This window comes from Arvicola amphibius, chromosome X, assembly GCF_903992535.2.
Source record: "Arvicola amphibius chromosome X, mArvAmp1.2, whole genome shotgun sequence".
NCBI lineage: Eukaryota > Metazoa > Chordata > Mammalia > Rodentia > Cricetidae > Arvicola > Arvicola amphibius.
Window position 1 is genome coordinate 76,109,710 of NC_052065.1, and position 14,486 is coordinate 76,124,195.

At 32.8% G+C, this 14,486-nt stretch overlaps 1 protein-coding gene across 1 annotated transcript; it reads left to right on the forward strand.

Moving 5' to 3' along the window:
* The first annotated feature begins 12,804 nt into the window (after window positions 1-12,804).
* Window positions 12,805-13,278, forward strand: LOC119805395 (60S ribosomal protein L23a-like). The gene has a single exon (XM_038317347.1). The coding sequence runs from the start codon at window positions 12,805-12,807 to the stop codon at window positions 13,276-13,278; it is 474 nt and encodes a 157-aa protein (XP_038173275.1).
* The last annotated feature ends 1,208 nt before the right edge of the window (window positions 13,279-14,486 follow it).

Genomic DNA, 14,486 nt, shown 5'->3' on the forward strand with positions numbered 1-14,486 from the left:
ACTTGCTTAAGGATGAGACCATCTTTTGGGGTTCCTGCTTCATGAAAGAGTCTGCCAGACATTCTACAGAACACAGAAGAAAGTGACTGACAAACTGCCAATATAGGTATAACTGTCTTTGAAATTTCCTGATTCATGGAAAAGTCTTCCAGATACTATGGACCAATAGGCTGAAGATGGATGCTGCAACAAAAAAAAAAAAGAACTTTGGGTGACTATCCAGGCACCGAGATATCTCTATCAATTCTACAGTTTTGCAAATTGCTTTCAATGCACTTCCTGCTTACTTAGGTGATATTTTATCCTTCTGAAGTCTTCGATGGAGTTGAAGAATTGATAGTTATAATTATAGTTTTCCTTAGTTATGATAAAACATAAAATAGACATAAATATTGTAACTGTAATTATTGTTTGATACCTGTTTTGTCATAACTAATTTTACTATGTTAAAGTTAAAACCTTCCTTTTTTATTTAAACAGAAAAGGGGAGGTGATGTGGGATTCCCCTTTGTATGCTGTGAATATGATTAGTTAATTAATACAGAAAACTGCCTTGGTCTGATAGGTCAAAGGAATAGAAGCAGGCAGGGAAAACTAAATTGAATGCTGGGAGAATAGAGGTGGAGTTTAGAGATGCCATGGAGTCTCTGCTAGAGACAGACATGCTGAAATTCTGCTGGCAGGCCATGACCTTATGGTGATGCAAAGATTAATGGAAATGTGTTAAATTAATATGTAAGAGAAATATTCTTAAGCTATTGGATATACAGTATTGCAAATAATATAGGTTCTGTGTCATTATTTCAGGGCTGAGCAGTCAAGAACAAAAGAAGCATCCTTGCCACAATAAATTTTACTGGATATTTGGATGATTTAATACTGGGTGTAGGAGGTTGTCTTATTTCAACTATTAACAGAAAAGGTATATTCAGAATTGTTTGGGTTTCCACCCTTACAGAAGGGAAGGGGAAATATTAATATACTGAAACTTCCGAAGTAACAAGCTAGAATTGTTCACCTAGTAAAAGTAAAGTTATCCTTCAAAAATAATGAAAAAATAAGTACTTCCAAAGTAAATATTCTTTGGGAGAATTTATTGCTAGTAGACTTGTTTTTTATAGGAAATACTAAAAAAACTTATTTTAAAAGATAGAACATAACTTGGGTTTAAAACATATTTAAACAAATAAAAGTTTAATTTGGATTGTGATGTTTAATGTCAGTTTTACAGAATCTAGAACTGCCTATTAGACAAACTTCTGGATACATCTGTGAGGTATTTCCTATACTAGGTTATTGCAGTGAAAAGACTCATCTTTATTATGGGTATTACCTGAGATCCTGGAATAAATTAAAAGGTGAAACAAAGATGAATGAGCACCAGTATTTTTCTTTCTTTTTCCTGATAGCAGATACAATTTTATCAGCTACATTAAGCTACTACTGTCATAAATTTACTTACATGATGACCTGTACCCTCAAACTATGTGTCCAAATAATCCCTTTATTTCTAAAAGTAGTAAATAAGGCTCATTTCATAGATAACCAGAAAAGGAAAATGAGACATAATGTAAATTAGAACAGATATAAACCAAGTAAAAAGCAGGAATATGGTGGAAAAATTTCAAACTGAATGTGGAGCTTCATGCTATTAATTCCCGCATTTGGGAAGCAGAAAGAGAAAAATCTCTGAATTATATGTTCTAGGCCAAGCAGTGCTATGTAGTAAGAAGCTGTTTTAAAGCAAGAAAATAAACAAAAATGGGAAAACTACCAATCAATTTAAAATCTAGTGCTTTGTGAAGTTGAGATGATCAAGTGGGTGAAATAAAAGCTTTTGCAGATCACAAGTATATGTCTGAAAACCTAAGTTCAAGCCTGTAAGACAAGAAAAAAAACACCACAGTGCTGACTTTTGACTCCATCCACATGTATTCTATGATAAAGCTCATCAGACACATACAAACACACATACACACACACACACACACACAGACACTCACTCACAGACACACAGAACTTTGATTTTAAAAGAGGCAAATAAAAAGTAACAAGTTTAAAATTGTCATTTCTTTTAATCCCCAGGGGAATTCTAAGATTTAAAACATACTATTTTAATTTTTAAGACTATAAATAGATTTTTTTGACTCAAGTGTGTTAATTTAGGCAATTTTCATCAGATACACAAAATGATCAAACTCATAAAATAGAAACAATCCAAAATTGGTAAAAGGACTAGATATAAGATGGAAATTCCAATAAATAACTGACTGCATTCCAAAACACACAGTACACAGTGACAGTGGATGCTTTATCACCGAAGAGATAAAGTATATTAATACCTATTTTCTAAAATCTCTACTTTCAAATCAATGAATGTCCCTGATATGAAGTTGGTAAAGTTTCATTCTACTTAATATTTGTATTTATTTAACAATTTTCTCTATTATCCCCCTTTTAACTATCAAAGATTGAAGTTTTAGTCTTTAATATGCTAGGCAAATGTTTGATCAGTGATAAATATCTACTGATATTAGACTTATTTATGTATTTGTAAGTTTACTTACTTATTTATATTTGATGCAAGTTTTCAAACTCTTGATATTTTTTGAGTAGCTAGGAATATAGGATTGCACCAGCAGTTCTTTCTTATAAATAATTTTTGAAATGAATTTTCTGCTGCTCATTAAATCAGTCTAATTCCTTGTTGAAATCGATTAGCTGGAAATATCAACTTCTAACTCTGGAATAATAGTCTTAATCAAATGATCTGTACGTCTGTTTTTATTAGTTGATTCTTAAAATGTAATATTATAATTTATTGAAAATTTCATGTGAAATATTTTGATCATATTCATCTACTACCCTCTTCTTCCCTCTAATTCTTCCCGGATCCAAATTCACCTCTCCACACCTTCTATTTTTGAACTTTCTTATCTACAAAACAGAATCACACAGGCACACATACAATAAATATACTGCTAAACAATTAGTGCATTGGTTTGTAGTCATGGCTGGATTAATATATATTCAAACCTTTTGCCCAAGCCTACCAAATGCTATTACTACATGGGTGGGTCATTGTTCTATACATGTATCTCTACATTAGAAACACTTTCATGGTTATTTCAGTTTATAGTTAAGTTTTAAAATTGGGGGGTCTTCTTATATTTTTGGTTGTGAGCCTAACCTTTAATGGCTGAGCCATCTCTCCAGTTGGAATGGGACTGATGGAACATGTGATCAAACAGGACTCTCTGAATGTGGCTGATGGTGGAGGCTGACTGAGAAGCCAAGGACAATGGCACTGGGTTTTGATTCTTCTGCATGGATGGGCTTTGTGGGAGCCTTGTCTGTTTGGATGCTCACCTTCCTGGACCTGGGGGGAGCGGGAAGGCCTTGGAATTCCCATAGGGTAGGGAACTCCGACTGCTCTTTGGCCTGGAGAAAGAGGGAGAGGGGGAGTGGGTGACGGGAAGGAAGTGGGAGGAGGGGAGGAGGTGAAAATTTTTAATAGAAATTAATAAATAAAATAAAATTGGGGGTCTTCTAACAGTGCTAATTGTTTAACAAGACCGCTTTGTATATTTTAGGTTCTTTGCATATTTATAAGACTTTTATAAATATCAACCTAATTTTCTTCAGGAAAGTTAGTTTTTATATGGGTAAATATTTTATTGAATTTCTAAACTGATATATGAAACTTGTATTTACATTGTTAATAATTACAACTACAAATTTGCAAAATACTTCAGTTTTCTTAGTTCATCTCAAATTTTCTTAAATATTATATGCAGTTACTAAATTTTACGTCTTGTAGACCTTTGACCAGGTTTATTCTGTGCACGACACTGTTTAATGCTACTGTAATTTAGACACACTTAGATTGAGAGATTAAGTGCATCATAGATATATCTCAGCTAGTCACATTATCAACCAATCCACCTGTACATATACTGAGCTATATATAGCAAACTGAATTCTATTATCAGAACTATTTTAAGAAGCTAGAGTTCTACTTTATGAGAATTGTTGTCATCTCCAACAATGGACAACATTGGAAATATTTACCCATTAAAATTTCTTTGGTGATAGATTTGCCTAATTCATAAAACATTATTTACAAAAGAAAATATGTTTCCATTTTTATTTTTTTCATCTTTAACTTTTTTAGTTGATGAGGTCAAGACTTTGGTCTAGCTTTTTAATAATGAGATCATTTCATTTTTCTTAATTTACATTTTCCCTTTCCCTCACTAGTATATCAAGTATTTGCAATATATATTGAAAATAGACTACATGATATTCAAGTAAAATGAATTTTTCTTCAAAAGCTAAATTTAAACATACTCTATGAATTTTTTCTATAAAAGAGAAATGATGTATAAATATGGAATTTTCAAGAAAGAAGATTTGATCCCAACAAACATATGAGTTCTGCTCACATAACTAGGAAAATAATGGACTCCTGTGGCAGACCTAAATGACAAAATAATCTGGGTTCAGGAGTTAACAACATTGAAAACAATCCAGAAATGATTATGACTCTCTTCAACAACATTTTAAGAAAACATACCCTAAATTATGTTTGGATCAAACAGCTCATGTCATCCCCTTCTAAATTTTCCATTTCCTTTGAGGAACAGAAATATATTTTGCATTCCCTACAATGTTTTGATAAACAGTTTTTAATTGCCTGAAAGAAGAAAGAAAATATAATAAGTTATCAACAAGAAAGTATGTCCTTATCTCTGGTGACCCTGATGAAGAATAATTTAGTCCCTAATATCCTCAAGGTAGATGTTTCCTTTCTTATTCCAAGTGTTTTAGATGTTTGATGTTAATGTTACTGCTTTATCTCCTTTCTGAAAAATAGATTAAAGGCTAAAATTGTATTTAAATTAATTATTTAATACATTTGTGAGTTGGTGATTTCAATTTATGAGCTAAAGTTAAATATTAATGAGGAACTAAGTTCATGAATTGAAGGCTCAAGATGATTAAATATTTTCTCAAAAATGTGAAAATTAATGCTGCATTAGGTTTGGAGACCTTCAAAGTCAAGATATAATATTTGTTTCATATCACATTTTTGTTATTGGCATAAAAGTTATTTGGTGTAATTTCTCAAAGTGGTCCATATTGCTCAGTTTTTTCCAAATGAATTCCATAGCAGTGTGGAATTAGACACAGGATATAATCAAACATGACTGGAGGGAAAATATCACTGTAATGATGCCTAATAATATTTTGTTATATTCATAGATTAGTGACTAGCCCAACTGTCATTAGAGTGGATTCATCCAACCACTTGGTGGAAAGAGAAGCAGTTATCCACAGGAAGAGCTTTGGGAGTCTTGCAGAAGTGGAAAAGAAAGGACTGTAGGAACCAAATTGCTCAAGATCACTGCGAGAAAACACACAGAATCAAATAAACTGAGCTCATAAGGGTTCACAGAGTCTTAATTAACAACCAGAGAGCCTGCATGGGACTGAACTATGCACTCTGCATATATCTCATAGTTGTGTATCTTGGGTCTCTTTTGCGACAGTGGGAGGAGGAGCTGTCTCTGAGTCTGTACTGACTTTTGGGCTTCTACTCATATTGAGTTGCTTTGTCCAGCCTTAATACACAGGGAGATGCTTAGTCTAATTGCAATGTGATGTGTTATGTATTGTTAATATCCATGAACAAAAATGGAGAAGGAATGGGTTAGAGGATAGAAACAGAGGTGGCTGTATGTAGAGGGAATGCGACAAGAGGAGAGAAGAAATTGCAGCCAGGATGCAAAACAAGCAAACAAACAATTAAATGAATGAAAAATGAATTAATAAATACACAATTAGATAGTATACTTAATTTTCACTTATATTTAACATGAAATAATAGTGAAAATATTTTGACGTAACATTGAAAAATGAAAATCATATTATGCCAAATTTGATGTTATAAATTTAAGTTGCTCTTATTAAAAGAAGTTCCAAAGTACTGGAATTGACAGACTGCTAACTCAGTTTGATTTTTTTATTACATTTGCATTATTTTCCCTCTTTTTCTATTAAACCTGATTTTAGTTATTGAGAAAAATAATTTTTGTCATTGGATAATAGAATACGATGAATTAGACTATTTTAAAATCTGTATGGTTTTTCATACTTAAAAGCATTCTCTACATCAAAAAGCAATGTTAATTATATAGAGAAACTTTTTCAATTACAAAATAGCACTAGGAGAGGAGTGCTAAATATTTCATTTTATTTGGCTATCAAAATAATTATATAGGTAAAGACTATATTGAATTTTCTACATTATCTTTCTTTGGATATCTTTCTTTCTCTATTTTTATGTTTACCAAGGCATAAAATATCTGTAGAAAATAATATCAGGGCTTTAATTTTTTTCCTATTGTAGTTTAGCTTATTACTTGCTTGACAAATTACAAATAATTTGGTTTATTACTAAGTCTGTAATTTTCATTTAGTTGTTGATAGAATACAACTTTTATATATTTATATAAATACATGTAAATTTAAACAATGAAGTATTATACTACTACAGAGAAATTTAAATTAGAGTAAAACTTTATTATGAAAATCTTCTCCATGTTCATGAATATATTTTAGTTTAGCACAAACATAGTAAGCACACCTAACATTTTTCAGATAATGAATTTTAACCCTTTATGAAGTTCATTATACTTATCCAAAAATTATATTTAAAACATATACAGACACTCAATGGATATTAGGGAAATATACAATCATTGTAGGTCACATATTAATACTATTTACCATGGATGATAGTGTGGGTTCATGGTAGGTTTAAAACTCTACATTCAGGGTTTCAGACACCCACTTCTGGCCTCTAATACATTTTAGCTTAAGTAAATTAAGTAACTTTATGCACTGGAACTTGACAAAACCCATAATTTTAACAAAGTGTTGGTCCATTTTTAAATTAAGCTGTTCAATTCCTGCTGTCCTATTGTAAGAGTTAAAATTAGAAGGTCTTGATAAATAATTTACAAATACATCTATGATTTCTTTCTTTTTTTTTTTTGGTTTTTCGAGACAGGGTTTCCCTGTAGTTTCTAGAGCCTATCCTGGAACTAGCTCTTGTAGACCAGGCTGGCCTCGAACTCAGAGATCTGCCTGCCTCTGCCTCCTGAGTGCTGGGATTAAAGGCGTGAGCCACCACCGCCCGGCTACATCTATGATTTCTTAAGTTTGCACTCATTCTGTATTATTTTGTTGTTTAGAATCTTTTACATTTGATGCAGTCTTACTGATTTTTGTTTTTATTGACCATGCTTTTTATGTTATGTCCAATAAGTCACTGCTATGAATAATGACAAATAAATAAACCCAATTTACCATACTCTTTCTTCTGAAAGTTTTTTTTTTTTATTTTCTAGTATCCTATTTATGTGTTTATTTGAAATTGAACTGATTTTGTATTAGGTACAAATAAACATAAAATTTTACAACTTCATATATGAATATTGTCTTTGACCAAGATTGTTTGTGGGACAAAAGAGACAACTCCTATCTCATCAAATAATCTTTGAAGCTTTATTCAATGATATTTGCTGAAATGTATGTAGGTATATATTTAGGTTTATATACCATTGTTTTAGTCTTCCTCCCTCGCTCCCTACCCTCTCTCTCTCTCTCTCTCTCTCTCTCTCTCTATATATATATATATATATATATATATATATATATATATATATATATACTTTATGTCATGCTAACAAACTACTTATGCAATTACTATAATTTTACTAAACAGTTGTTATATGTTTTTTAGGTTGTAAGTCATTAGTATTTTATGAATTTATTCTAGCATGTACTGTTTACAATTTACTGTTTACAATGCTTATTTATTATTCTTTATTTAAATTTCTTTTATATCCTTGAAGTGTCTCTAAATTCACTTATGATTTAAAATGTGTGTTTTTTCTCTTTTTTTCATTTTTTGCATTTATTTTATTTTATTGAGAATGTCACAAAGTAATACTGTATTTATATCTGTTTTATTCCTACATGACTCATCATTCCCTCTGAACTTCAGGACCTTTGCTTTTTAAATTATTATTGTTTTATTCCTGCAGAGTTAATTTAGTGTTGTTCATATCTATGTGTAAACCACTTAATATTAGATAATCTTACACTGAGGCTCATCCTTGGAGAATACTGATTATTCCTCTCTTAGCAGTCATCTGTTTTCAGAGGCTACTTGTTTGTTCCTGACTGCTCAGCCCTGAAATAAACAAACAGAAACCCTGTTATTTGCCATACTGTTTGGCCAATAGCTTAAGTATATTTCTGGATAGCTTATATCTTAAATTAACCCATCTCCATTAATCTGTGTATTGCCATGATGCTGTGGCTTACCAGGTCCAGCAGGGTACATGGCTTCTCCATGACTCTGCTTATTTTATCCCAGCATTCAATTTAGTTTTCCACACCTAGCTATGTTATAGCTTGCTATCAGCCAAAGCAATTTCTTTATTCATTAAACAATAAAAGCAACACAAACACAGAAGTACTTCCTACATCAGTTTTCTATATTGTGAGATCAGCTAGTGTTATTGTACAGGTTTTGTTCAGGTAACCATAGTTCTAATTTTCAAGTGTTAGATTCATTTTATTGTAAAGAACACACTGTTTCAATTCTCTATTTTTTCCCCAATTTGTTTATGTTTTCTAACTCAGTATCAATAATGCATTCTGTCAGTCTTTATTTATTTCTCCTATAATCTTAATAGTCTTTTTTTCTGGTAATTTTGAGTTTATCTTGACCTTTTTCTAGTTACATGAGTATTATTGTCATTTTATTATGGCCTTTTTCTCTCATAATGTGACTCATGTAATCTAGAATTGTTTGACACTCAAATTATAGGTTAGACTTCTGTTAACTTATGATTTTTCTGGCTCAACCTTCTATATTGTGAGATACCAAGTGTGCATAACTATTGTGGTTTTTTGCCATATTTGCAATATTCCCACTTTATTTTTTCATGTTTCACTTTTTTTGTTTCTTTTGTTTGATTTTTTTCCTGAAAATATTTTATGGATTTTTTTTTCTTTAACCCCTTGATATTCCAATAGTATATTCATAAACTTGTTCATATTCCATTTTCTGAATTTGTATCCAGAATCTTTTCATTGTGTTTGGTGAAGAAATCTGTAGTAGAACTTCTATTATATATATTTGCATTTATTCAGCCTCATTTTTCATTTTAACATATGATGCACCATGGAAAATGTTCCATTTACACAAGACGAATAAGTCTGTTTTGCTATGTGGTAGAATGTTGTCACTGTGCCTGATAGGTCCTTATGGCAAGAAAGTCTTTGTTCTTTACTCTTCCCTAGATTGTTTTATTTAGTATTCCAATTCATTTTTGTTGAAGTCATCTATTATTGTAGTGACACCATTTCTCCTTCTGATTATGACACTTGTTTTTATATTTAGGATTTCTGATGCTAAATGCATATTTACAATAACTATTATCCATTTATGGATTAACTATTCTACCATACAATGTATATCTTTGTATGTCCCCTTTTTCTCTCAATTAGAAATAATGTATTTGCCTTTCCCATTTTTTTTTTCTTTCAGCACATATATGACTATAAATTTAGAACAAGTCTTTTGTAGAAACCAGAGTGGAATTAATGTTTATGTTTGTCTGTTCAGCCTGTTCCATATCTTTTGACTGTGGAGTTGAATAGATTTCACTCATTACTCACTACTGGGAGAAAAAAAAATAATTACTTTGGTCTATAAATATTTTCTGTGTCTTGCAGCTTTCTCACTCTCCTTTCTTTAATGTCTACTTTTTTGATGTTGTTTTATTTTAATTTTTATACATGGGTGCTCTGATTCTTTTGTCTCTGACCTTGGTCACTAATACTTTTTATGCCTATTTCATTTGACACAAGGAGAGGGACTATAGAAAGTGATTTCATGGTTGATCAAATTTTCACCTTTGTTCTTTATGTTTCCCTAGAACCTTGACCCACATACCTTGGAATTCCTTCTTATCATTTCTTAAATTCTGTCACAACAGAAAATACTCTCCAAGATAGTCTCACCATTGCCAACAACAACATCAATGATAATAATAATATTAATAATACAAAACTAAATTAAAAAAGAAATAAAACACTAGCCGGGCCGTGGTGGCGCACGCCTTTAATCCCAGCACTCTGGAGGTAGAGGCAGGCAGATCTCTGTGAGTTCGAGACCAGCCTGGTCTATAAGAGCTAGCTCCAGGACAGGCTCTAAAGCTGCAGAGAAACCCTGTCTCGAAAAAACAAAACAAAAAAAATCAAACAAACAAACAAAAAACAAAACAAAAAAAACCCACTATTTTATCTCTAAGTAGAAACTGAACCTGGCACAATTACCCGTATTCAAAATGGGCACACAAAATTGAGGGAGTGTCACAAATTCAGTTACCAACTTTAATCTTAAATGTATCATATTGACCCATGTTATGGAACCCTGTTAATCAGTACTTAATTTCTCATAAAAGTTCAATATATATCTTTAAATGTACTTTTCCATGGAATTAAGAAGGAAATTATTTTTGTACTGTCTAATTATGCTGCCAGTGCCTCATCTTGTACACATTCTATTTTTAAATATTATTTATTTATTATATATACATGTGATTTTCCTGCATTTGTATATGTATACCAAGTTTATTCCTAATGTCTAGAAAGTTCAGAAGAGAGTATTAGATGTCCTGGAAGTGGAGGTGTATACTGTTGTGGGCCACCAAGTATCTATTGGAAACCAAACTAGTCAAGTACGCAAGAGCAAAATTTGTTCTTAATTGCTGAGACATAGCTCCAGGTATATAGATATTTTACATTGATAGGCACTTAAGGGAACTAGTGAACATCCTTATCCATCAGGAAAATGCAAACCAAAACAACTCTAAGATATCATCTTACACCAGTCAGAATGACTAACGTCAAGAGCACAAATATAGTTCATGTTGAAGAGGATGTAGAATACAGGGAACAGTTCTCCATTGCTGGTGTTAGTGAAAACTTGTACAGCCACTTTAGAAATTAGTATGAAGTTTTCTCAAAAAAATGGGAATCAATATACCTTGAGACACAGCAATACCACTATTGCACATATACCAAAGGATGCAGACTCATACCATAAGGACTTTTGCTCAACTATGTTTATAGCAGCATTATTCATTATACCCAGAGCCTGGAAACAACCTAGGTTTCCCTCAATTGAAGAATGGATAAAGAAAATGTGGCATATTTAGACAATAGAGTACTAGTCAAAGGTAAAAAACAATGGTATCGTGAAATTTACAGGCAAATGGACAGTACTAGAAAAAAGCTTCCTGAGTTAGATAACCCAGACACAGAAAGAAAAACATAATATATACTCACTCATAAGTGGATATTAGACATAAAGCAAAGGATAACCAACCTACAGTCCACAAACCCGGAGAAGATAGGAAGCAAGAAGAAGCATAAAAGAGACAAACATGGATTCCCCCAAGGAAGGGGAAGTAGACAAGATCTCCTTGGTAAATTGGCAGTATGGTAGGGTGGTAGGTGAACTGAAAGGGGAGGAGGGGTGCAGAGAGGAGAACATGAGGGATTGGGAAGATTGAGTTGGATAAAGCACAGAGAGGTAGAGCAATGAAAGAGATACCTTGAAGGAGGGTGTCATTGTGGACTTAGTGAGAATCCAGGAACTAGGGAAACTCCCAGGAAGCAACAAGGATGAACCCAGCTAAGAATCTAATTAATAGTGTTAGAGGGCACTTAAACTGCTCTTTCCCTGTAATCAGATTGATGACTACTTCTTCATCATAGAACCTTTATCTAGTAACTGATGGAAGCAGATGTATAGATCCAAAGCTGAGCACTTGGGTGAACTCTTGGAGTACAGTCTTAGAGAGGAAGGAGCAATATTATGTGCAAAGACACCAAGACCATGATAGGGATACCCACAGAAAGAGCTGACTCAAGCTTTTTGAAGCTAACTGACTCCCGACTAAAAGCTGGGGAACCAGCATTAGACTGAAGTAGGCCCTCTGATTATAGGTGACTGTTGTGAGGCATGGGCAGTTTGTGGTCCACTAGTAATGGAAATAGCATTTATCCTTAGTCCATGATCTGGTTCTTTGTAGCTTATTCTCTACAGTGGGATATCTTTCTTGTTCAGCCTAGATACAGGTAAGAGCACCTTGGTACTGCCTCAAGTGAAGTGGCAGATTTTCTTGGCTCATGGAAGGCCTTACCCTCTCTTAAAAGTGGGTGGGGGTGGCAGAAGAAGGTGTGAAGAGTGGAGAGAAAGAATGGGAGGTAGAGGTAACTGGGACTGCTATGTAAAATAAGATTGCTTTAAAAATAAAAAAAAGAAAAAGAAAAAACAAAATGAAAAGTGGTCTGGTTACTAAGGTTTCAATTTTTACTCACACAAATGTGTGTGTGTGTGTGTGTGTGAGTGTGTGTGATTGTGTGTGTGTGTGTATGGAATTGTCAAGTTAGTTCTGCTCTCTTATTGTGAATACCGAGTACAGTTGCCCCTATGTTCAATCCCAGATATGATTTATCTTAAATAATAAACAGAATGCCAAGTCACATTTTACGTGGTATTTTCTTTACTGTTCTTTTTTCAGAAACATGCCATTTGCTCTTTTTGCCTTTCAGTTACATTGTGTTAATAATTTGAGTAGTATATTTATTTTTGAATTTTTTATAAAGTAAGTAAAATTCATTTATAAGCAGATAAATATCCTTTTCTTCAAGATGGCGCCGAAAGCAAAGAAGGAAGCTCCTGCCCTTCCCAAAGCGGAAACTAAAACGAAGGCCTTGAAAGCCAAGAAGGCAGTGCTGAAAGGCATCCACAGCCACAAAAAGAAGAAGATTCGCACATCGCCCACCTTTTGGCGGCCCAAGACCCTGCGGCTACGAAGGCAGCCTAAATACCCCCGGAAGAGCACGCCCAGGAGGAACAAGCTTGACCATTATGCCATCATCAAATTCCCCCTGACCACCGAGTCAGCCATGAAGAAGATAGAAGACAACAACACACTTGTGTTCATTGTGGACGTCAAGGCCAACAAGCACCAGATCAAACAGGCTGTGAAGAAACTCTACTACGACATCGATGTGGCCAAAGTCAATACCCTCATAAGGCCCGATGGAGAGAAGAAGGTGTATGTCCGGTTGGCTCCTGATTATGATGCTCTGGATGTTGCCAGCAAAATTGGAATCATCTAAACTGAGCCCTGCCGGCTAATTCTAAATATACACTTTTTCAACATAAAAAAATAAACTTATGAAATAAATAAATTTATTTAGAATAAAGTTTATTTATAAAGTATTAGTATTTAGAATACATAAGGATAACCCTTCTTGTTCCAGTGCATATTTGATATGCACATTATATGTTGTCCTTTGATTTAGCTAAATGTGAATTTTCTTAGAGATCATCTTACAGATAGTGTCTATTTTAAAAACAGTTTGAAAATGGCAGTCATTTTAAAAATGGTAGGTTACATTTTATAGGTAATTATTTCTGGGTTAAATATATATATGTATATATATACATATATATATATATATATATTCACTATATATTTGCTTTTTTCAACTTAATGAGAAAATTTATTTTTACTATTGATATTTATAAATCTCTAATGCTAAATTATTTTCTATTAAAACTCTTTGAGTTCTGTATTAGTTACTTTTCTATTGCTATGATGAATCACCTTGAACAAAATCAACTATAGAAATATATGATTATGACTGATATTTTCAGAGGATTAAATTTCTGTAATGGTGAAGGAAGGCATGATGGCAGGATGAACAATCAGCTATAACATCACATTCAACAGCAAAAATTAAGTAGAGAAGAAATTAAAAGTGGGTCAAAAATATAATTTGTTAAACCTCTTTCCCAGTAGTGTACTTCTTGCCTCAAGACTGTATGTACTTCTTAAACATACTGAAATGTGTCACCAACTGTGTCCAATCTGTACATAACTAATCCTGTATAGCACATTTTTCATGAAAATAAATGTATGTTCTTTCATAGTAAATGGTAATCAATTGAAGACTGCCAATTTCTTATTAAAATACAAGCACTCTGTGTGTTTTCCTGGAAAGAAAGGTAAAAGCAGACTGTCTAGCAAAGGCAGAAAGACAGAACATGATTTCTCTTTATTTTTTTTAGTATTTTGAAACTTTAGTTATCTTTGAAGAATGTGTAGACAGTTTGACAAGTTGTGTCTCCTGTCTCTCCAGCAGTCTTTACTACTTATATGACATTGTAGACAGAGGGATTTTGTGTTTCATAAACTTCCTGATTCACAATGAGCCTCTCTTAAGGATGAAAACATTTCAGTTCAGAAAATAATTTCACACGAGAAAAGGATGCAAATTCACTATATATCTCCAGGAATCATTTTATTTTATAAACAGGAGAA